At 32.9% G+C, this 23,190-nt stretch overlaps 4 protein-coding genes across 4 annotated transcripts; 3 read left to right on the top strand and 1 right to left on the bottom strand.

Annotated features, from left to right (window-relative positions):
* Window positions 1-4,019: 4,019 nt before the first annotated feature.
* On the bottom strand, window positions 4,020-6,741 carry LOC124918200 (receptor-like protein kinase FERONIA). Its single transcript, XM_047458404.1, has one exon. It carries the CDS (start codon window positions 6,639-6,641, stop codon window positions 4,134-4,136), a length of 2,508 nt encoding a protein of 835 aa, XP_047314360.1. The 5' UTR covers window positions 6,642-6,741; the 3' UTR covers window positions 4,020-4,133.
* A 1,868-nt stretch (window positions 6,742-8,609) lies between these two features.
* Window positions 8,610-10,708, top strand: LOC124918203 (cytochrome P450 CYP749A22-like). The gene is made up of 5 exons (XM_047458406.1): window positions 8,610-8,908; window positions 9,036-9,259; window positions 9,357-9,589; window positions 9,816-10,155; window positions 10,263-10,708. The coding sequence occupies exons 1-5, from the start codon at window positions 8,632-8,634 to the stop codon at window positions 10,692-10,694; spliced, it is 1,506 nt and encodes a 501-aa protein (XP_047314362.1). The 5' UTR covers window positions 8,610-8,631; the 3' UTR covers window positions 10,695-10,708.
* A 3,713-nt stretch (window positions 10,709-14,421) lies between these two features.
* Window positions 14,422-16,065, top strand: LOC124918204 (mitochondrial intermembrane space import and assembly protein 40 homolog). The gene is made up of 4 exons (XM_047458407.1): window positions 14,422-14,637; window positions 15,262-15,296; window positions 15,377-15,502; window positions 15,695-16,065. The coding sequence occupies exons 1-4, from the start codon at window positions 14,508-14,510 to the stop codon at window positions 15,902-15,904; spliced, it is 501 nt and encodes a 166-aa protein (XP_047314363.1). The 5' UTR covers window positions 14,422-14,507; the 3' UTR covers window positions 15,905-16,065.
* Window positions 16,066-21,300: 5,235 nt separating this feature from the next.
* LOC124918202 lies at window positions 21,301-22,936 on the top strand. The gene is made up of 2 exons (XM_047458405.1): window positions 21,301-22,091; window positions 22,162-22,936. The coding sequence occupies exons 1-2, from the start codon at window positions 21,417-21,419 to the stop codon at window positions 22,789-22,791; spliced, it is 1,305 nt and encodes a 434-aa protein (XP_047314361.1). The 5' UTR covers window positions 21,301-21,416; the 3' UTR covers window positions 22,792-22,936.
* The last annotated feature ends 254 nt before the right edge of the window (window positions 22,937-23,190 follow it).

The following is a 23,190-nucleotide window of genomic DNA, read 5'->3' as shown; positions in this document are numbered from 1 at the left end:
TTCCGTCATGTCTGATTTGTAGGATCAATTGGCTCTTACCGAGTCTAAGGAGTTACGGGTATTGGCACCTTACATAACACATCGAGAGCAACAACGCTTAGTTCAATTTTTGGTTGCTCTTCGATCTGATTTTGAGACTTTGTGTGGATCAATCTTGCATTGGAACCCTTTGCCTTCAGTTGATTCGGTTGTCCATGAGTTGATAGCTGAGGAGATACGAATAAAGACTCGACATGACAAAGAGCATAACCTAACATCTACTTCATTCGTTCTTGCAACTCCACATAATCCCTCTGGTAATCATCCGAATTGATTGAACTCATGAGTGGCTATGGATGAATGTGCTTTCTGTAATAAGAAGGGTCACTGGAAAGGTCAATGTCCTTTGTTAATCAAAAAAGGTAAACAACCGCACCAACAACAACAATCGTAACCACAATAGAAATCACAAAGACGCCCTCCACAATCATCATCTCATTTTCCCACATGGAAACCTACAAGTCAAGCATTCCAAGCTAGTAGTGTATTGACTCCACCTCATATAGATCCATCGATGATTGAGCAGTTCCAAAGGTTTCTCGCTTCGCAACCTCATGCCATGTCAGCGTTTTCTCATGTCGGTTTGTCTTCTTCCAATACCTATGCTCCCTCAGGTATATATTCTTCTGTTTGGGTTCTAGACTTTGGGGCCTCTCATCATATGTCTCATGAATTGTCTTCTTTTGATTCTTTTTCACGAAACTCGTCTAACTCGGTTGCAACAGTTGATGGTACCATATGCCATTAGTAGGAATTGGTTCTATTAATACACACAATTTAACTCTTTCAGATGTCTATTATATTCCAAGTCTTACCCTAAATCTTGTCTTGGTTAGTCAATTGTGTGACTTGGGATATTCCGTCTTCTTTTCTAATTCCACTTGTTATGTGTAGGATCCACATTCTTAGAAGCTGATTGGGACAGGCTATAGGAAAGGAGGATTATATGTGTTGGATGAACTTGAAGTACCAAAAATAGCTACTAGTGCTACTTCTACTGTGGATTTGACATTTTTTCATTTGAGTCGCTCTTTTTCGACCTTTTATTTATGACATTCTCGTTTATGACATATTTTGGGATCCCGTTTAAAAATTTTGGCTTCTACTAGAGTTTTAGGTAATTTGAAAACTAATAATGTTTCTGATTGTAGTGGTTGTAAACTTGCTAAGTTTTCGGCTTTGCCTTTTAAAACAAGTTTATCTTCATCTTTTGCTCCATTTGATCTAATTCATTCTGATGTGTGGGGACCTTCTCCTTTACCTACAAAAGGGGGTTCCTGCTATTATATTTCGTTTATTGATGATTGTACTCGTTATACTTGGGTTTTTCTTATGAAACGTCGTTCTGAATTTTTAGGTATATTTCATACTTTTAGAGCTCTTGTCAAAACTCAGTATTTGTCTGTCATTAAATGCTTTCGTTGTGATTTGGGTGGGGAATACACCTCTAATGATTTCTCTAGGTTACTTACTTTTGACGGAACTCTTAATTAGAGTTCTTGTTCAGACACCCCTCAACAAAATGGCGTTGCAGAAAGAAAACATCGACATATTGTTGAAACAGCTCGCTCTCTCTTATTGCCTACCAATGTTCTTAATGTCTTTTGGGGTGAAGTCATCCTCACTGCTGTACATCTTATTAATATGATTCCAACATCTCACAACTCAGGTTTGTCACCGTTTGAAAAGTTTCAAGGATATGCTCCTGCTTATTCCTCATTACGTGTCTTTGGTTCCGCTTGTTTTGTATTACGTCCACACGTTGAGCGTAGCAAATTGACTTCACGATCTGTAATGTGTGTTTTCTTGGGGTACGGGATATGACAGAAAGGTTATCATTTTTTTGATCCCGTCAGTCAAAAATTATATGTCTCCCGTCATGTTTCGTTTCTTGAGCATATTCCATTTTTTTCCATTCCTATAAATTCTCATGATATGACTCACCTAGACTTTGTTGGTATTGATCCTTTTACGGTTGATGATGAGGTGACACCTCCTACTACAGATTCTAGTACTACAGAGGTGATACATCCTACTACATACTCTAGTACTACAGTTCCTGACACATATTTTCCTCCCTCCACGATCTCTCAATCTCCTCCCGATTATGTGGATCTTCCACCTCGTCAGTCAACCCGTATACATAAGTCAACCAAACTTCTTGATTTTTCTTATTCATGTTACTCTACATCTTTTGCTTCCTTTTTAGCATTTATTCATTGTTTGTATGAGCCATCATCCTATCGATAGGTTGCTATTGATCCTCTTTGGCAGTTTGCAGCACTATATCAAACACATACTTGGGATTTGGTTTCTTTACCATCAGAAAAACGACCTATTGGTTCTCGATGGGTATACAAAATCAAAACCAAGTCTGATGGGTCTATTGAGAGATATAAAGCCCAAGTCGTTGCGAGGGGTTTTTTCTCAAGAATATGGCATGGATTACGAGGAAACTTTTTCCCTAGTTGCGAAAATGACAACAGTTCGCACTCTTATTGTTGTCGCTTCCGTTCGTGGGTGGAATATAACTCAGATGGATGTCAAGAATGCTTTCCTCAATGGAGATCTTCAAGAAGAGGTTTTTATGGTTCCTCCACCTGGTGTCCCTCACAAACCCCTCACAAACCTGGTGAAGTTAGTAAGCTCCAAAAAACTCTTTATGGGCTTAAACAAGCACCACGCGCTTGGTTTGAGAAATTCTCTACTGTGATCACGTCAATAGGATTTCATCGTAGTCATCATGATTCGGCATTGTTCATCAAGTGTACAGATCGATGTCGTATTCTTCTATCTTTATACGTTGATGATATGATTATTATAGGTGATAATATTGACGGGATTGGGCTCTTGAAATCTGAGTTGGCTCGTAGTTTTGCGATGAAAGATTTGAGGATGCTACGTTATTTTCTTGGGATTGAGGTTGCTTCATCTCCAAAGGGGTATATTTTATCTCAGTAAAAATATATAGGTGATATATTTGATCGTGCTCGTCTTACTGATAATAAGGTTGTGGATACTCCAATTGAAACCAATGCTCGGTATTCCCTAACCGATGACTCACATTTGCCAGATCTAGCCTTGTATCGTACTATTGTTGGCAACTTGGTTTACCTCACCATCACCCGTCCTGATATTACTCATTTTGTACACATTGTTAGTCACTTTGTTACTGCGCCTACTACAGTTCATTGGAATGATGTTCTTCGTATTCTCCGATATCTTCGGGGAACTCAGTTTCAGAGCCTTCTCCTTTCTTCCTCTTCTTCCTTGGATCTTCGAGCGTTCTCTGATGCTGATTGGGTTGGTGATCCCTCCGATCGCAAGTCCACCACAGGGTTTTGTATCTTTCTTGGTGATTCTTTGATTTAATGGAAGAGCAAGAAGCAAGATGTGATCTCTAGATCTTTCACGGAAGCTGAGTATCGTGTTATGGTCTCTACGACATGTGAGACTGTTTGGTTACGATAGTTACTTGCCGACATGGGGGTCTTTCTTCATGAGCCTACTTCGTTGTTCTGTGTTAATAAGAGTGTCATCCAGATTGCTCGTAATTCGGTGTTCCATGAGAGGACGAAACACATTGAGATTGATTGTCATGTTGTTCGACATCACTTTGCAATCGGTACCATCACATTGCCATTTGTTTCTTCATATGTGCAGATAGCCGACTTGTTCACCAAAGCTCTATCCTCTTCTTGTTTTCGTTTTTTTTGTTACCAAACTCTCAATGCTCATTGTTGCTGCATCATGAGTTTGGCGGGGATATTAGTATTTTAGACCTTTATTTTTATATATTTTATTATTTAGTCTCTTTGTTGACTTATATATAAGTCTTTCGTTGTTTTATATTTCTATATTATTTATCAATAATAAAACCTAGTTTTTCTAACAACTATTCACTTCAAGAACATGATTTGAATATAATTAGAAAGAATGTAGATAGAATCGAAGAACGAGAGAAACAAGACTGAGTGGATTAAATATATGGATTAATGATTACACCAATACAACTTGAAAATTCCAACTACAAATAGAGAAATTATGAGGTTTTTATATAATGCATCTTAGATCATTGATCATGTTCTAGCTTATTAGCGACCTCTAAGCTGAGAAAATTCATCTCCAATGTCCAGCTCAGAGGTGCCAACAAGAAGATCACCCGTAACTATCCCCTGTCCAGGATCTGTTGCTACTGCTGCTGTGTTTTGTATTGCATCAGCAGCTTCTTGCTGTTGGCATGCCAAGTTCAAGTTCCAAAGCACTTTCCCCATTGTTGGTCTCTCAATTTGCCTATCTGATAAACACTTGATTGCTATCTCTGTGAAGGACTTGAAACAATGGTGGTCAATCTTTCCCTTCAGATATGGATCTATTATCTGATCAAGAGTACCCATTTGATAACATCTAACTGCCCAATCTGCCAAGTTTACTTGATCTATTCCTTCCATGTCATCTTCAATAGTAGTAGTAGGTACAGGCAAAACTGCAGGCCTCGCACACAACACTTCCATCAGTACTACACCAAAGGAGTAAACATCAGATTTATCTGTCAATTTTCGATAGCGATAGTACTCTGGATCTAAGTACCCAAAACTTCCTTTAACAGCTGTGCTGACTTGAGTATCACAAGTGAGTCCATTGGGTGGCCTAATTTTCGATAATCCAAAGTCTGCAACTTTTGCAACCCATTCTTTGTTGAGTAGAATGTTAGTGCTCTTCACATCACGGTGAATTATCATCTGATTTACATAAGCATGGAGATAATGCAGGCCCTGAGCTGCACCAATACAGATATCAAGTCTCTGTTTCCATGGAAGTGGCGGTTCTTGGGTATTATAGAGGTGATCTCTTAAGGTGCCTCTTTCCATAAACTCATAAACAAGTATCATTTCTTTGTCATCCTTGCAGTATCCGATCAGAGAGACGAGATGCAAATGTTTAACTTTAGAAAGCATGATAATCTCTGTATGGAACTCATGTAGGCCTTGATTGGAATTTGAGCTTCTGCGTTTTATTGCAACATGGGTAGCCTTTCCATGGACGTTAACATATCCCTCATATACATTGCCAAAGCCACCCGAGCTTAGCAAAGTGGCTGTAGAGAAGTTTTTTGTTGCCTCTTTAAGCTCTGTAAGGCTGAAATATTGGCACTGATCATCAGATGCCCATTTAAAGATGGTTTTCCTTTGCCATTCAGAGTGACCACATAAGAGAAAAGCTACTTTCAGAAACCATCGTATCTCGGGTAGTATGTACAATAGAACAGAGAAAACTAGTGGTACCAGAAGGTAAAAACCCAGAACAAGTTCTCCAATAAACGTTGCATCTCCTAAACCTTTGGATTGGCTTTTCACATTGTGGAGGAAATTCCTATTCCAAAATGGATTTAGTCCAGCAAGATTGTTGGATGGATCTGATATCTTTAAAATTTCCAACCCATTTAAAAGAGGTCCCATGGATGATGGGCTCCCATTCGTTGTTGTACTCCCCAATACAATTGAGAAAGACTCTACCTTTTGGTGGTCTCTTTGTGTCAAATCTATGATGTAGTCCTTGTGTAATGGAAAGCCAACTCCACCACTCCACTGGTAAATATCCACATGTTTCTCAGCAATGGTACCGTTGAAATAGACCGCAAATTCCCTTTGGTTATTTTGTGTAATATATGATACAATCTCGCAGAAATGTAGCCTAACAAGGTAAAAGAAACCGGTATCTAAACTGAAGGACCATGTGAGGTTCATAAATCCATAAGGATACAGCCATTCTAGTTCTCTGGCAGTTGCATAGACTTCCTCAGGTGCAATTTCTTGAAAGGGGATGCCATGATGCTCCTTCTCAATTCTTCCATTCATCGTGGTTGCAGGATCATTAACAAGGTAAGGTGAATCCTCCAACCAAGTCCTGTGCAGGTCTGTATCTTCAGGCTGGATGGCATTCCCACCAACATTTAGTCGGTACATTAGCTCAAGGGCATTAGAGTTCCCACTAAAGGATTTAGAGGAGTTCTTTTTTCCTATAAGAGGCAGGGCTGCATTTTTGTGCAGGTAAAGGTCTGAAGGGACTAATGGAAGAATTTCAATTCGGTTCACAAAGGCGTAGGCACTTGAAACATATTTGGATGGAGAAAATGTGATGTTGAGTTCTGATCCCTCAACTTCAACACAGAATTCTTTGACTGTGTAGTAATCGGTACTAGTGTCTAAAGAAGTGTATGAAGAATTCATGGAAGTGTTTAAAAGAGTGTAATGGTTGGCAGAGATGCTAAACACAGCTTTTGATATGTTTAAGCCATCGTATGAGATTGGAAGGAAGTAGAGGCGGATGAAATACATACCTGCAGAAAGAGAGACTATATAGGTGAATTCACACGTGAATGTACATGCTTCTATGTCCTTGTACATGGTTTTCCTGGAAGAAGCTCTTGAGACTCCATTGATGCATTCTGACATGTGGAGATTCCAATTGTGATGATTGGGTGATGAAGTCTCTTTTGGTGATCCACAATTAAAAGAGTATGTCTTTTGGTCAGCTGGCTCAGCCATGGTGTGCAGTAATAATTGTGGAATCAATGTTAATATGAGCACTGGTATAACCATGTTTCTTTCTGCAATTTGCTCTCCAATAATATTATATTGGTTTCCTGAATTTTTGCTTCAAAAAATGACCATATTTATAATAGCTTGTCTATTTCAGTTATTAATTATGTCATGCTCTTTTGTGTAGTTTATGTACCATTTTCCATTCTAAATTAATTCAAGACTATAAAGTCAACAACTCAACAAGGTTGCTCAAATTACAAGGATTTTACCTAAGAGACCTACGGTTCTCACTAAGAACCTTCTGATTTAAAAAGGGGGTCGTACTAGTCATCCCCGAAAATAAACCTGGGTAAAAAAACAAAAAAAAACTATGAAGTCAATTGTGTGTTGTTGGTTTTCTGAAACATAAATGTTACTGTCTAACTTTCTATTGTTTTCTTTTTACTTGGAGTGGTTACTTACTAGTTTCCACTTGACTTTGATGATCAAAGAACTGGATTCTGCATTTTTAAGAAATGGACAAAAATGGAAATGCTTCAGAAATTTACTCTCTTAGATTCCTCTCTTATCTTATTTATTACAAACTGCAAAGGTCAAAGCTATGAATTCAATGGTTCCATTTCAATAATTTGCCCCATCTTGTAAGTTGGTCAAAGGCGTTTAATCTGACACTTGGCCTAGATTCTTGTACATGTAACTTTCATGTGTCCAAATTCCTTGAAATATGATCAGCATGAAATAGACTGCTGATTCAAAGACCCTTTATTCCCTTTTGAGTCTTTCTGTAAGGTCTATGCCCTTTTGAGTCTTTCTGTGTTAACCATCCCCGAAAATAAACCGGGGACACAAAAAACAAAACAAAAAAACTATGAAGTCAACTGGGCGTTGTTGGTTTTCTGAAACATAAAATCTTTTCTATTGTATTCTTTTTACTTGGAGTGGTTATTTACTAGTTTCCACTTGATTTTGATGATTAAAGAACTGGATTCTGCATTTTTCAGAAATGGACAAAATGGAAATGCTTTGGAAATTTACTCTCTTAGATTCCTCTCTTATCTTTAATTATCTACAAACTGCAAAGGTCAAAGCTATGGATTTAATGGTTCAATTTCAATAATTTGCCCCATTTTGTAAGTTGATTGGTCAAAGCCATTTAATCTAACACTTTCAAAGACCTCATTATGCCCTTTTGAGTCTTTCTTTAAGGTCTATGCCATCTGTCACTTCTCACTTATTATCAACATTGAAGAAGGCTTACTCAAAGAAAAGTGGGTGCTAAGTGCTAATTGGGACAAACTTAAAGATGGATGGATATTTATAGGTAATACCAAAAGAAAGTAAATAAAATAAAACTTTCAAGATAACATAAACTACCATTTTATTGGGACCACAAATGAGTTGTTTAGAACAAGGTCTAGTTTGATATTCCATCTTCATTAAACTATGTGGAAATTTTTTAGCCTAAACAAGAAGACCTGAAATATCATATGATTCAACAAAATTTTAAAAACTTTTAAAATTTTACACCCTAACCCACAAACAGGGGGTCAAGACAAACTTCAAAATATAGATATCCTTTGCCAGTATCCTGATAGACAGGTAGTAATATAAAAAATTAGAAAGAGCAAAGTAAGAACAAAAATAGCCATTATCTCATGCTTACACAACTTGATGCTGATTCATTTCATTTTATAATCATAATTTGGGGAGAATCATGGAACAGGGGTGACATTATCATATTTCAAATTTTATTTTATTATTTAGCAGCAACTCCAAGTGTTTGTCTTCTATCTCCATTCTAAATATTCCCACTTGTTACCTTCATTATTGTATTGTCTCTACTCTCAAAAGACAATTCTTGTGGAGTTAACCTATAAATAAACACTCAAGGGACGGATTTCAAAATTGACGAATATTTTAGGGTCTGATTTATGAGTGATTTCACGTCATTCCCTCTCTCGTTCCCTCTCCGGTGATCTCTCCTTACAAAATAGTACTGAAAGAGTAATAAAATGATATTGAAGTTTTATGAGTTCTGAAAACTGTGATGAGGAACACAATGATCTTCCTTGCTTATTTTCTTTATGTTTGCCTTCTTCTTGCTCTAGCCAAGTTCTTGAAAAGAGTATGTTGGACTCCATTTCTCCTCCAATACAAACTAAAGAAACAAGGAATAAAAGGGCCTTCTTACAAGTTCCTTCATGGGAACATAAAGGAGATCTCTGCCATGAGAAAGCAATCCATGGCCAAAACCATCCCTGGATTATTCCACAACATTTTTCCAAAAATCCTACCTCATGTACACACTTGGACAAATTTATACGGTAAGATTCTCCATTGTTGAATTTCTGGTTTACTTTTATACCTCCAATGGCATGTCTCCTCACTTGAATTAGTGTATTCTTATTGGGAATTTAACCATCTTTGGTTTACTTTGATATATCTTTCTAGGGAAGAACTATCTTAACTGGCAAGGTTCTCAAGCTGAGCTAGTTGTTACTCAAGTGGAACTTGTTGAGGAAATATTGAGCAACAAGGAAGGTTTTTACCCAAAACTATGCCTAAAAGGGTATGCAAAGAAGTTGTTGGGAGATGGGCTTTCATCCTCTGAAGGTGAAAAGTGGACTAAGATGCGAAAACTGTCTAATCATGTCTTTCATGCTGATAGTTTAAAAGTATGTTTTGATTAGACCATTAAAAATCTAAGAATAATGCAAATTTGAGTTGAGAATTGAGCTAATTTGACTGTTCTAATTAATTTCACATATGTAGAGCATGATTCCGGCAATGATCAAGAGCAGCGAGGTTATGCTCGAAAAATGGAAGAACTACGAAGGGGAAGAAATCGAGGTTTTTCAGGAGTTTAGGGTGCTAACATCTGAGGTCATTTCCAAAACAGCTTTTGGGAGCAGCTATTTAGAAGGAAAAAACATGTTTGACATGTTAATGCATCTAACCTTATTAGTTTCTAGAAATATACACAAAATAAGGTTTCCTTTGATAAGGTAAAATGTTCTTTATAATTTTGAAAACTCTAGAAACTTTATTTAGGTCCCTTTCTAAGCTATAGATGCTTAAATATTGAGGGTGAATAACTGAATATCAAAATTTAGCAATAGTTTTAAGGGATTCTTTATGAGTTTTTTGTTTATAATTTAGTCATCCACTTATCCTTTATCTTTGTGCTCTTCTAATTGACATTCAAATTTTCCATTTTTCCAAATTTGACAGTAAGATTTTCAAAAGCAGTGATGATTTAGAATCTGATAAGCTTGAGAAAGGAATCAAAGACTGCATTAGGGAAATTATACAGAGAAGAGAAACCTCGACACCAGGAGAAGGCGGTTTCCTAGAAAAACTCATGGAGGCTAAGTGGATGACAGAAGACGACATTATCGACGAATGCAAAACATTCTACTTTGCAGGACATGAAACAACTACTTCTTTACTTTCATGGACTATGCTTCTTCTAGCCACCCATCAAGAATGGCAACACAAAGCCAGAGAAGAAGTTCTCCAAATTTTCGGCCAAAACAATCCAAACTCAGCAGGAATTCCAAGACTAAAGATTGTAAGTCCTCATTCCTCAATCACAACCACCCAATGTTTTGTTTAAGAGACCAATGGTCTCATGTTCAATTTTCACTAACATATGATTTGTTGATTGTTCTCATTTAGATGAACATGATTATAGAGGAATCCTTGAGACTATACCCGCCAATTCCTAATATAAAACGAAGAGTCACTAAAGAAGTTCGACTTGGAAACATGATTCTCCCGCCTAAACTCGAGTTATACATATCCCCACTTGCACTTCACCATGATCCCAAAATCTGGGGTGAAGATGTTCACCAGTTCAAGCCAGAGAGGTTCGCTAAAGGAGTCGCGAACGCTACTATCACCAAAACTCGGGCTGCATTTTTGCCTTTTGGATATGGACCAAGGACTTGTGTTGGCTTGAACTTTGCTATTGTTGAATCAAAAATTGCTCTCGCCATGATTTTACAACGTTTTGTGTTCACTCTGTCTCCTACTTACGTTCACTTGCCCGTTCAGATTTTTTCGATTAGGCCTCTGCATGGAATTCATATTGTTCTTCAGACGATTTGAGCATGGTATAAAATGTTGATGACACTCTTCTTTGTTCTGTAAAGTTTGTTTTCTCTTTGGTTTCTGCAGTAAGAAGTATCTCCATTGCATAAAAAAATAAAATGAGGAGATATTTGTATTTAAGTTTGTCAATTTATTCACTTTTATCACATTTTCCTTAAAAGTGTACCAACCATAAAAAATAAAATGAGGAGATATTTGTATTTAAGTTTGTCAATTTATTCACTTTTATCACATTTTCCTTAAAAGTGTACCAACCACCTACCTCAACATGGTTTAAGGTTAAGATATTTTTGTTCATCAATGATGGATGGATGGCAATTTCATTCTAAGGAGGTTCAACAATAAGAGCAACAATCTCTCCATGAAAATTCAATTAGATATATAGAGTTTGAACTTTTAGATGATGTTTGAAGTGAATATCAATTATATGCTGGCCGATAAGCCCTCGGGTTAGGGCACCTCATTTAATATATAAGATATTTAAATAAGTTTATGGGTTTTTAAACCTAACATGTTTTAGCTTAGTAGTTGAAGATAGAAATTTAGAATTTTTATTTGGTTATGAATTCAAACCTTATAAAAACAATATTTTTTAATAAATTTTAATAGTAGACCTAAGTCAATAAAAAAATAAACTTTATTTCTATCGGGACCAGACAAAACTCGGGTCCAGCTCTGATTATATAAAAAGGCTGATTTTATCTCAATTCTCAACCATTATGACTTTTATTTCAACTTAATAACAATCAGTTCTTTTTCTTATCTTGAAACCATTACCAGACTATTGCAACCAAAATCAGTATTTTTTTTCTTTGTTAGAAAGAAAATCTGAATTCCAAACTAGGCCTAATGGGGGAGTAGTGGGTTTTAAAAATATAAGTGGTTAGATAAATTATTGAGGTCGGTTGAATAAATTTAAAACATGGATTTCAAATTATTGGATATTTTCAAATCGGTCGGATTTGAAAATCGGTTTGGTTGGTTAAATCGATTTTATTTGTTCGAACAAAAAAAAATACTAAATAATATAATTATACTTAAATTTTGTTTTAAAAAATATATCTGTTTTAAAAAATAAATAACAAATTGTGTATATATATTGTAGTTTAATGGTTAAAGCAAAATGTTTAGGTAATGAATAATTGTTAAAATTTTAATCATAATCGGTCGGTTAATGAGTTAGATGGTTACACTACTACAAAAATCAACAAACTGAACCATTAATTCGTCTTAATGATTTCACAATTTGACAATCATCGATATTCAGTTCGATCTAGTATTGACATTTTTTTTTCAATGTTCTCTTATAATTATACATATTAGTAATGTTAGTGTAAATATACGTAAATATGCATACTTTTAATACTACAATGAAGTTTGATTTACATATATTTGTATTGCAATGTTATATTATATTTATGAGAGATGATTGGAAGAGTGAATTATCTGTCGTAATTGTTGAAAAAATATTCATTTTTTATCTAGTAATGGGATGACATCTTATTGTCTCTCTTAAATTTATTTCCCTATCACTCATTTATATTTATCTAAAAAATTTACAATTATATAAACTAATTTAATTTTTTAATAAAAGATAAATATAAAGATATAAATAAAATGATTTCAATAAAAAAACAAAAATATTAAAATATAGATATAAATATATATTTTGTGAGAATATTGTACATATAAATATAAAAATTAAAAATAAGGAAAAAAATATAAATATATATATATGAAGAAAAAATATAAATAAATAAATAAACGAAGATAGAGAATTTATATATCTTCGAACCAACTATATAATAATATTATTTAATTTTAAAAAAATTGTTTTATAAATCATTTTGGGTTAAACTAAAGTTAAATATTATGAGTTTTGCATCTATAAATTCAAATGAGAAATGCATGTTGGAAGTTTCGTTTTCTATCGAGGAGGTGAATGCGACAATAATGAATTGTGGTAGTGATAAGTCCCCCGAGATCGACGGTTTTACTTTAGGTGTTTTTCAAAGGTTTGAAAGTTCCTTAAGGCTGATATTATGGTGGTTATGAATCATTTCTACCGATTTTCATCTTTTGAGAAAAGTTAGAATTCTACGTTGATTGTCATAATTCGTAAGGCAAGCAGAAGTATCGACGTGAAGAATTTTCGACCCATCAATTTGGTTACATTATGTTATAAGATTATCTCGAAATGTTTGGCAAACAAAATGCATTGAGTTTGAGTACAATTATCTTTGACAATCAGATGACTTTCATCAAAGGCCGTCAAATTTTCGATGCGACATTAATCATTAATGAGTGTATTGATTCGGTTAACTCCAGAGGCGATAAATGTGATTTTGTCAAACTCGATGTCGAGAATGCATATGATCATGTTAATTGAGAGTTCCTTTTTGATATTATGGGTAAAATGAGTATGGGGGAGAAATTGATTGGATATAATAGATTTTGTGTATCGACGACAAAATTCTCTATTATTGTGAATGAGAACTCTCATGGTTTCTTTAAGAGTTCAAGGATTTAAGAAAAGGGGACCTTATTTTCCCTTTTTTATTTGTTATTATTATGGAAGGCCTTTATAGAATGATGTCGTTTGTCGAAAATGTGAGTTTGTTTCGTGGGGTGGAGTGTGGTACGAGACGATCTCCGTTATCTATGTCTCACTTATTATTTGCAGATGACACTCTTAGAATGATTCATGCTACTAAGAGAATTGACAAACACATTCGTGATATTCTTTGGTTTTTAGAGCGTGTTTGAGACTTTGTGTTAATTTGGGTAAGTCTGATATCTTTTTTTTTTTAATTTAGTTTCGTCTAGGAGAAAAATTAGATTGTCATGTATTTTGGGATTTAAAATTAAGATTTTTCCGTTTACATATATCTCACGCTCCCTTTAGGTGCTAAAACTAGCTTCAAAGCTTCTTGAGACTCGATCATCAATAAGATGGAGATAAATCTTTCCATTTGAAAAAGTAAGATGATTTTTAAGGGAGGCCGTTTACTTTTAGTCTTTATCAAGAGAACTCATATGATATATTTATTTGTCTCCCAAAGTGTATGGTCGTAAATATGGAGAAAATTATGTGTAAATTCTTTTAGGAATCGTCTAATTCCTTATTTAGTGAATTGTGATAAAGTTAAATTAATAAAAGAGCAGGGGGACTGAGAATCCGCGATCTTATTTTTTTTAATAAAGTCTTATTATCCAAATAGTGTAGTAGATTTGAATCTGAGCAAAAGAATATTTGAGTTAAATTGATTAAATGTAAATATGGTCAATATAAGTTTGGTTGGTTCATCAAGAATTCTTATAGACCCGTGGGATGCAACATTTGGGGTAGTATTTATGCCATGTTTAATGTTTATCGGGAATATTCAACTTTTATTGTGGGTAATGAAAATTCGATTAGTTTTTAGAACGACACTTGGTGTGGTAGTAATGTTTGACGAATGTTCTCTCCGAGCCTACCTTTATTTTTATCTATAGAGATTAATCGGTCAAAGATATTTTGACATTCGGTATAGATTTTTGTTCATAGTTAGAAATAAGTGATTAAACTCGTTTTCTCGGGATTATACGCGGTACGCGTGATCTGAATAACTTTCAATTTGCTTCATAATTTGAGAAAAGAAAAGAAATGTGCAAAAGAGATTTGATATATTTAGCTAGCCGCCTCTATCATTTCTTAACGTTTGTAGCTTGAGCAAAAGCTTTCTTCGCGCATGTCTGAACTGTGAATTTCACACGATCAACTGTAGATAGATTCTCCAAGAAGACGATTCAATTCACGCTCCCATCTCCATGGGCCAAGTTCAGAGCGACACGGCAAATGGCTCCGACGTCGCTACTCAGCGCTCAGGAAATTCCTCTTCATCTCCCTCTTCTTCTGATAAGCCACCGCCCCAACCATCTCTCGATTCTTTACTTGCAGGTTCGTTCATTTCTCTCACCCTATATTTCTTTCTGTTAGTATTTCCTTTTTCTTTCAAGTACGACACAAATTCGATTACCCGATCCTTCTTGCCCATATTGCAATAGTTTGGATCACTATGTATCTTAAATTGACTTCATTGCTTTGTCCAATCTACTATTTTTAGTATTTCTTTCAGATTATAGATGCCTGATTCAATGAAAAACTAAGCCCTGCATCGACTAGGTCATTGACTTATATGTACAGGGTAGAATTTATGTCATCGATTAAGTGATTGACCTCATGATCCTTTCTATTTTCAGAGTTTCATATACATTCTTTTCTTGTTCCTCATCTAGGAGAGTGTAACAAATGTTAGGGTTAGGTTACTAGATATGATAAAGGAGTGAGATCTAATAATGACTAAAGACAAGAATAGTTCTTGAAGATAGAATATGCAATTGATGATGTGTATGAATTAGTTCCTCATTCCCTAATTGTTCCATATAATCTGAGTACTTGAATAGAGTTTCAAAGAATGGTCAATTGAAATGGGGAAAGAAGGAACTGAAATGCAAATTGTGCATAATCATTCACTAATTTACTGTTTGAGGTTTACAATTCTTTCATTGTTTGGCCTCACAGAAGCTGCAGCATTTGGTGACAGTGAAGATGATGAGGTTTGTTGGAACCCGACTATACATACGTTCATTTCGATAACCCTTTAGTGTGAAATCATGTATTCATCTTCAATTTTCAGTCTATTGATGCAAAAGCTCAGAAAGCACTTGAATGTCCTTGTATAGCTCATTTGAGGAATGGGCCATGTGGTAACCAATTTTCTGCTGCCTTCCTTTGCTTTCTGAAGAGCACTGCTGAAGAAAAGGTAAAAATTTTCTCACCACGATATAGGGTTATTTGGAAATAACCTGATTTATTTGAAAGAAAACTTGTTTAATAAAAAAAGCGATTCATAATGAGATTGATGAATTGAGGTTGAGGTAGTGATAGTTGATGAAATAATCTATACATTAAACAAGATCTAAATCCAAAAAGACATATGCTTGCTTATTTGTAGGGCTCGGATTGTGTGCACCCATTTGTGGCTTTGCAGAGTTGTATAAAAGCAAATCCTGGTGCATTTTCGAAAGAAGTTCTTGATGACAAAGAAGAAGAAAAAACAAAGACAGAAGAAGAAGAACCTGCAAAGGTGCCCAAAAGGATACTCCCGCCAATCTGGTCAGTTGAATCGAGAAAATCGAAAGCCACTAAGCCACTTAACGATTGATTCATTTTGATTCTCCATTAATCAACGTTTAATTCTTTACAACCCAGACTTAATCTGGTCTTTGCAACCAGATATGCCTTAATTCTCATATCAGATTCTGGCTAATCCTAGATACTCTATTAGCAAGTTTTTTTAATATTTTCTTCTTGTTTTTTTTTTTATCGGGAATGCTTTGGTTCATATCAAATTTGAGATAATTGTGCAACTTTTTTGGGGTTTAAATTATTGTTTCTAAAATAATGTGGGTATTAATCTTAATGTAAAAAGGACTGTTAATTTATAGTTTGAAATATTTATAAGCTTACAAACTATAGAAGAAAAAAAGAATTTCTATATATTCTAAGGAGTGACATCCTTGCAAATAGATAATACTGTTCTATGGATTGTAAAATAACATTTCATGGTAATTTCTCGAATGTTTTTTTGTTTGAGAAAACGATTTGTGAAAACTGAACCAAACATTTTCATATAAAGTATACTACTGCTATTAAACCGACCAATTTATAAGCATACTGTCGTTAATTTATTCGATTATTTATCGGTTTAATTTAAATGATACCATACATTTTGTTTGTTTGTTAAATCTAAAAAATTAAAATATAAATTTTTTAAAATTGTTGAAGTTCAACAATATCATTCCAATTAAAGATGCTATAAATTAAAATATAGAATAAATTTTAATTAATATATATATATATTAATAATTTGATAATAAAAAAATCAATAGTTGATTAGATCATTAATTTATTCAAATAAATCACACTAAACAGTTAATAATATATTATAAATGATTGTAAACTTGATTATCCAATAAAAAAAAAGAAAAGTTTATTGGGTTTGGTTAGGACGTCTCTAACCAGAATGCAAACGCAAAATGGAGTTCCAATTTTTCTCCAACCGAACGGCAAACGGCTTCTGCAAAATGAGAATGCAATCTCTCTCCAGACAGAAACGCACATGCGTATTTGCTGTTCATACGGCATATTTTTTTTTTAATTTTATTTAAGTCCTTCAAATATATAAACATTTTAATTTAAATATTAAACTTGTTTATATAAATTATTTAGTCCTTTAATTTTTAATTTTAAAATAAAAAATTGTAATATTTTTTAAATATATAATTAAATCATTAAATTGTAATATATTTGAAATTTTATTTAATTTATTTTATATATATATTTTATTATATATTTTTACGTTATATTTTATAACTTAAATTTTATAAATTATAAATTTATAATTTTAAACAATACGAATAAACTTAGAAAATACATTAAAAAAAATTATCGTGAAAAGATATATAATTAATTTTATTAAAGGAAAGAGAAAATATTAGGGTTAAATATGTAAAGTTGGTAAATATATAGATAATATTAATAAAGTTAAAAAGTTATTGTAAGAAAGGAATATTTTAAGAATATTTTTTTTAGTTTGGAAATGAGTTTTGGGTTGGAGATGAATTAGTGTTTGATGTGATGTTTACTGTATTTTGGGTTTGAGAATGGGTTTGTGGATTGAAAATGTTTGGTTATTTTTCGGTTCCATTTTAGAGATTAGATCAATTTTTCTTACCTGTTTAATTAAATCTATAAAATCAAAATATATAATTAGATTAGTTTAACTAACTTATATTCTAATAAAGATTGCTATAATTAAAGTGCTACTATATAATAAATTTTGATTTAAATATATTGAGATTGGGATGAATATGTTAATATTTTTGATTAGTGATGAATATGTTATTAACAAGTCCTAATTGAATTAAGGATTAATTCTTTGTTAAAAAATTAATATGGAAAAAGAAAATTCAAAACAAAAGGAGTTAATCATGATTGAAGAATGAAAATGTAACAATTTGGAGAAATCACAACAATAAGGAGAAAATCAATAAAGAATTGGGAAAAATAATTTAAATTTATGGTTGCTTAATTTAGTGACATACAAAACTGAAAATTTTCAAATTAGGTGGTAATAATTATATATATATTATTTGATTTATCCTAAATCTCTAATTTTGTGTACTTTAGTTATTTAATGGAAGCTAAAATGAATCAAGAATATATATATACTTGAAATCTGAAGTGGGTTGAGAGATATTTATTTTTTAAATGAGATTGTCCAAAAACAAATTTCTATATCTCGGTGTATAATTTTGTAATTGATTATAATGAAAGTTGTTTTGTAACCGATTTTTTAAACCACTATAAAAAGATTTTTATTGATATTTCTTTTTTGGTTCACTTATTCTACTTTGAAAGCATTATCTATTCGAAGATTTGATTAATTGTATAGTGAGTTATTAGTCTATAATGTCTAAATTTAATTTTGTATCAAAATATAGGACTTGATTGTTTTGGAGTGTAATTCTTAGTTTTATTTTTAAATAATGAAAGTATATTAATTTTTTTGTGATTATAATTTTATACGTTTTTTAGTTTGATTGCAAGACTATGGACTAAAAATGTAAATTGTTTTTATAAATGCTTTATTTGATTATCAATGTTTATAGGTTAGGTTTAAACAAAAAAATTTATATTCTTAACAGTTAAACAAATTATTTCAATTACCAAATATTAAATATATATATATATATATTATTAATATTTTATTTTATACTAACAATATTTTCTAATATTTATAATAATACATCAATTTTAATTAATATATAAATAAAATTTATTTATATAAATAAAGTATAAAAAATTATATATAAAATAATGTAAATTATATTATAATATTTTTTATTTTAAATTATATTTATGTAATAATTATACATTATTTTTTTATTTATTTCAATATAATTAATAATATAAATTACTTATAAGGATAAAATATAAAAATTAAAATAATATTAGTGTTTTATATTTCTTAATTTTAAACTATTTCAAAAATTTATAAGAATATATAAATTAATATTAATAAACAAGTTACAATAGTTACAATATTTAAATAAAGAAATTGATATATTATTTTTATATGCATTAATATTCTATAATCGTAATCTCGGGTGTCTATTCAGATATGTGTTTATCACGTTTTTGTATTTTGTTCTTATTTATATTTTTATTTTTTTTATATTCTCATAAAACTAGGCTGAAATCTATTAAATTAGATTTTCATATTTTTTTATATAATTAATTTTTTATGAATTTGTTTTTTTGTTGCATTTGATGAAAAATTTAATGGGAATTACAAGTGAGTTATTACTTTGCCTACAAAGAGGAGATCAAAATATAGTTCAAACCATATCATTGATTGCGGGTTCGAAAAATCAATTACAAAAATTTAGAGAAGATGGATGACATGATATTTTGGACAAAGTTAACAGTTTTTGTCAATTACACTCGATCTCAATACTTGATATGAATGAACATATGATAATTGATAGCAATGGTAGACGAAGAAGAAAAGAGAAACTCATCACTAATCTTCATCATTATCGTGTGGAAATCTTTTGTCATGTATAATAAATATTATTTTTTTTTATCTATTAATAGTTATTATTTATTATCTATTACCTATTAATAGTTATTATTTATTATTTAATGCTAGGTTGTTGACTTGATTATGCAAGAAATGAATAATCGTTTTTCAGAAGTTAATACAGAATTACTTGGCTGCATATCATGTCTTCATCCCAGAAATTCATTCTCTCAATTTGATATTCGCAAACTCATTCGTCTTGCCAAACTTTATTCCGAAGATTTCACAGGCAGTGATTATTTATTTTTGGAACAACAACTTCGGGCTTACTTATTTAATTTGCGGGATGATCCTCAATTTTCTTCAATTGAAGACTTGAGAATTTTTTTCTCAGAAATTGGTTGCAACAGAAAAAATATATAGTCTTTCCATTGGTTTATCGATTGATAAAGTTGACTTTAGTTTTATCAGTTGCAACTGCATCCGTTGAAAGAGTTTTTTCTGCAATGAAGACCGTGAAGACTGATTTGCGTAATCGAATGGGAGATGAATGGATGAATGATAGTTTAGTTGTATATGTTGAGAAAAATATTTTCTCAACAATTGAAAATGAAGCAATATTGCAATATTTTCAACAAATGAAATCTCGTAGAATAAATTTGTCTTCTTTTGTACCGACTAATGGACAAGAATAATTTAGTAATTGTGCTTATTAGTATTTTGTAATTGTGTTTGTTAGTATTTTTATGTAATTACTAAGTAAAATTTTAATCGCCAAAAAAATGCTACGTTACTATGTATTTGGCTCCCGAGAAAACATTTTTGGGTCCGCCACTATATATATATATTTTAAATAACACACAACCAAACTAATACATGACTTCACCTTGTAACTTAGTGCAAATCCAAATATACTTTTATAAATTCTTTTAGGTAAATCTAATCAAAATGAATACGGCAATGCACTAAATCCAATATTACTTTTATTCTTTTAGGTCTAATAAAAATGAATGGGTAGAAATAGGGACGCAATGCACTAAATCCAAATATTCTTTTAAGTAAATCTAATCAAAATGAATGTGGATCTCAATATAATCCACTCATTTAAGAATATGTGATCCACTCATTTAAGAATATGTGATCTCCAATTTATTACATTTATTAAAGATAACCCATCTGATTCAAGGCTTAAGTTGGACTAAATCTATATATTTTTTTTAATTAAAGTTTAATATGACATTTTACATAATTTTATTCTCATTTTATTTTAATTTTTAATATTCTTAAAAACATTATTTCTTTATTTTCGTTGAAAAATTCAGCGAAAGCAGGTCTCTCATGTTGCCTTCAGTTTCGAAACACACATTTTAGATCTCTAAACGCTCATTTCGAGTTCTGAAAGCGCTCATTTCGGGTCTTGAAAACGCTCATTTTGGGACAATTTTTTTCTCGAAATGACCGTTTCAAGACCTAAAAAGAGCGTTTCAGAACATTTTTAATTTTCTCTCCTACTATGAGCATTTTCGGACATTTTTAAATTTTTCTCTCTCCTACTCATACAGCGTACTATGTTGTGGACTTGTCATTTAGTTTATCATTTTTCTAAAAAAATGTTATCTTCTTCAATGTCTTTAAACTTTTGTTTATTCATCTTAAATTTCTCCTACTCACGGCATACTATGTTGTGGACTTGTCGTTTAGTTTATCATTTTTCTAAAAAAATGTTATCTTCTTCAATGTCTTTAAACTTTTGTTTATTCATCTTAAATTTCTAAATTAGAATAGAATAACCCAACAAATCGGAGATGAAAATACAAACATAAATGAGTAAAGTTATTCATATTATTGTAACAAACTAATATAATTTGTTCATCCAAAAAAACTAACTAAAAGTAGTTTGACTATAAACTAAAAATGTAGGTTTAGGGTTTATATTTATTAACTAAATGTTGTTATCAAACTTCACAATCTCAAGATTAAGAACAACAGTTCGATCACGTTTCTTTAGGGTTTCGTTTACATTTCCAAATTTTCTTCTTCCTTCATACAAATATCACTTTCACTGCGATTTCCAATCTCCATAGCAACAATGCCGTCTTCTCCGGCAACCGCTGAGCAGAAATCCAATCACCAAGACCAATATCTCCACACTCTGCTCCAATCCGCCCGTCCTTTCCTCCGAGGAGAACTTGAATCCGTAGACGACAAACTTCCATCACTTGTGTCGGTTCTCCGATCAGTTGGCGCCGGAGAGTGTTGGCATAAACACGGAAGTTTTCTCGAACACCTTGTCGACATCTACAGGATTCTCAAACTATGGGGCGCGCAGGATTCGGTTTGTCTATGCGGTCTCTTCCATTCTGCATATTCTAATTCTTACGTTAACCTCGCGATCTTTGATCCAACTACCGGTCGTGATGTTGTTCGTGGACACGTTGGTGCAGAAGCTGAACGCCTTGTCTATCTGTTCTGTATTGTTCCTCGACAACCTCTAATCCATGACGATTTGTTGTTCAAATATGCGGATTCTGAACTTATTGAGCATCTCAAACTGTCGGAGATTTCGGTGATGAATGCAAAGGAGAAGCGGTTGTTTGACGATGATGAACCGTGGAGGAAGAAGATCCAGTCTCTCATACCGGACGATGGGGTTATAGTTAAGCATATCAAAACCGGTGAAGACGTTCGTGTCTCGAGAAGACTTGTAGCTATTTTTCTCTTGATGACCATGGCGGATTTCAGTGATCAACTCTTCGGATTTCAGGCAAGAAATTTGATAGTTGATACTTTGGTAATTGGTCACAGTTGTTCATATTCTATTTTCCTTTTCACAGGACGCTTTGTTCGAAAACACCAACGGTAGACTGGAATTTTCAGGAAACGACTGGGATGCCGGAATATGGCCAGGAAATGGGAAACCAGGGCTATGGATGAATTCGGTATCCCGAATGGGAGCAATCTATAGTCTTCTGGTAAGAGAAGAAGAGATTTTCATCCAACAGAGGATGTGCAATTCAAATCAATCTGAAACAGAATCAATCAAAGACAGAGATGAAGAACTGAAGCTGGTAATCCCTCCTGTCTTCAATTACTGCACTAGAGTATTAGATTCAGAGGAGCAAATAGCTGGTAGGGAATTATACTGGGAAGCAGTTTGCAATGGTGGAAATGAGAAGAAGGAGAAGGTTGAAAGGCTGCTGCTTGATTCGATAGAGAAGAATCCGTTCGTTGGAGAACCTCATGTGGTTCTGGGTCAAGTGTATGCAGGACAGGGGAGATTCGAGGAAGCAGAGATGGAGGCGGAGAAAGGAGTGAGGTTGATATTGGAATGGGGAAGCCCGTGGGATAAGAGGATGACTTGGGAAGGTTGGATTGCTTGGGCTAGAGTTGTTCTTATGAAGTCTAAAGACAAGTCTTGGCCAAACACTTCTTGGGGGATCCTTAATCTTGGTCTTGTCAAGTGAGTAAATTCAATTTCATGTCTTTCTTTTTCTTCTTTTTCAAGTTCTGTTTTCAAATAAAACCATCATCTAGAATTTCACTAATCCATAGTTGTAATAATCTGGATATATTTGGTTAAGTAATAAATTTGTGTAGATTGTGTGCCAATTGAGAGAAACTACCAATATTGTTTTGAGAACAAATATTTGCTAAAACAAAACAGCTAGTAACAAAAAATAGAAAAGTCGCAACTCTAGCTGGTCTGTGATAGCCCATATATATCGATGTGGGAACAACGGTTAGTAAAGACACCTTGTTTGCGAGAATCTAGATGTCATAATCACATAGTTAGTTACTAAAGAACTTAGTCTAACAAGTTCATATATTACAATTCAATGTAGTAAAGGTTAAGAATGATGATT

This window comes from Impatiens glandulifera, unplaced genomic scaffold (assembly GCF_907164915.1).
Source record: "Impatiens glandulifera unplaced genomic scaffold, dImpGla2.1, whole genome shotgun sequence".
Classification (NCBI taxonomy): Eukaryota; Viridiplantae; Streptophyta; class Magnoliopsida; order Ericales; family Balsaminaceae; genus Impatiens; species Impatiens glandulifera.
This window is presented reverse-complemented; position numbering and strand designations above follow the sequence as displayed.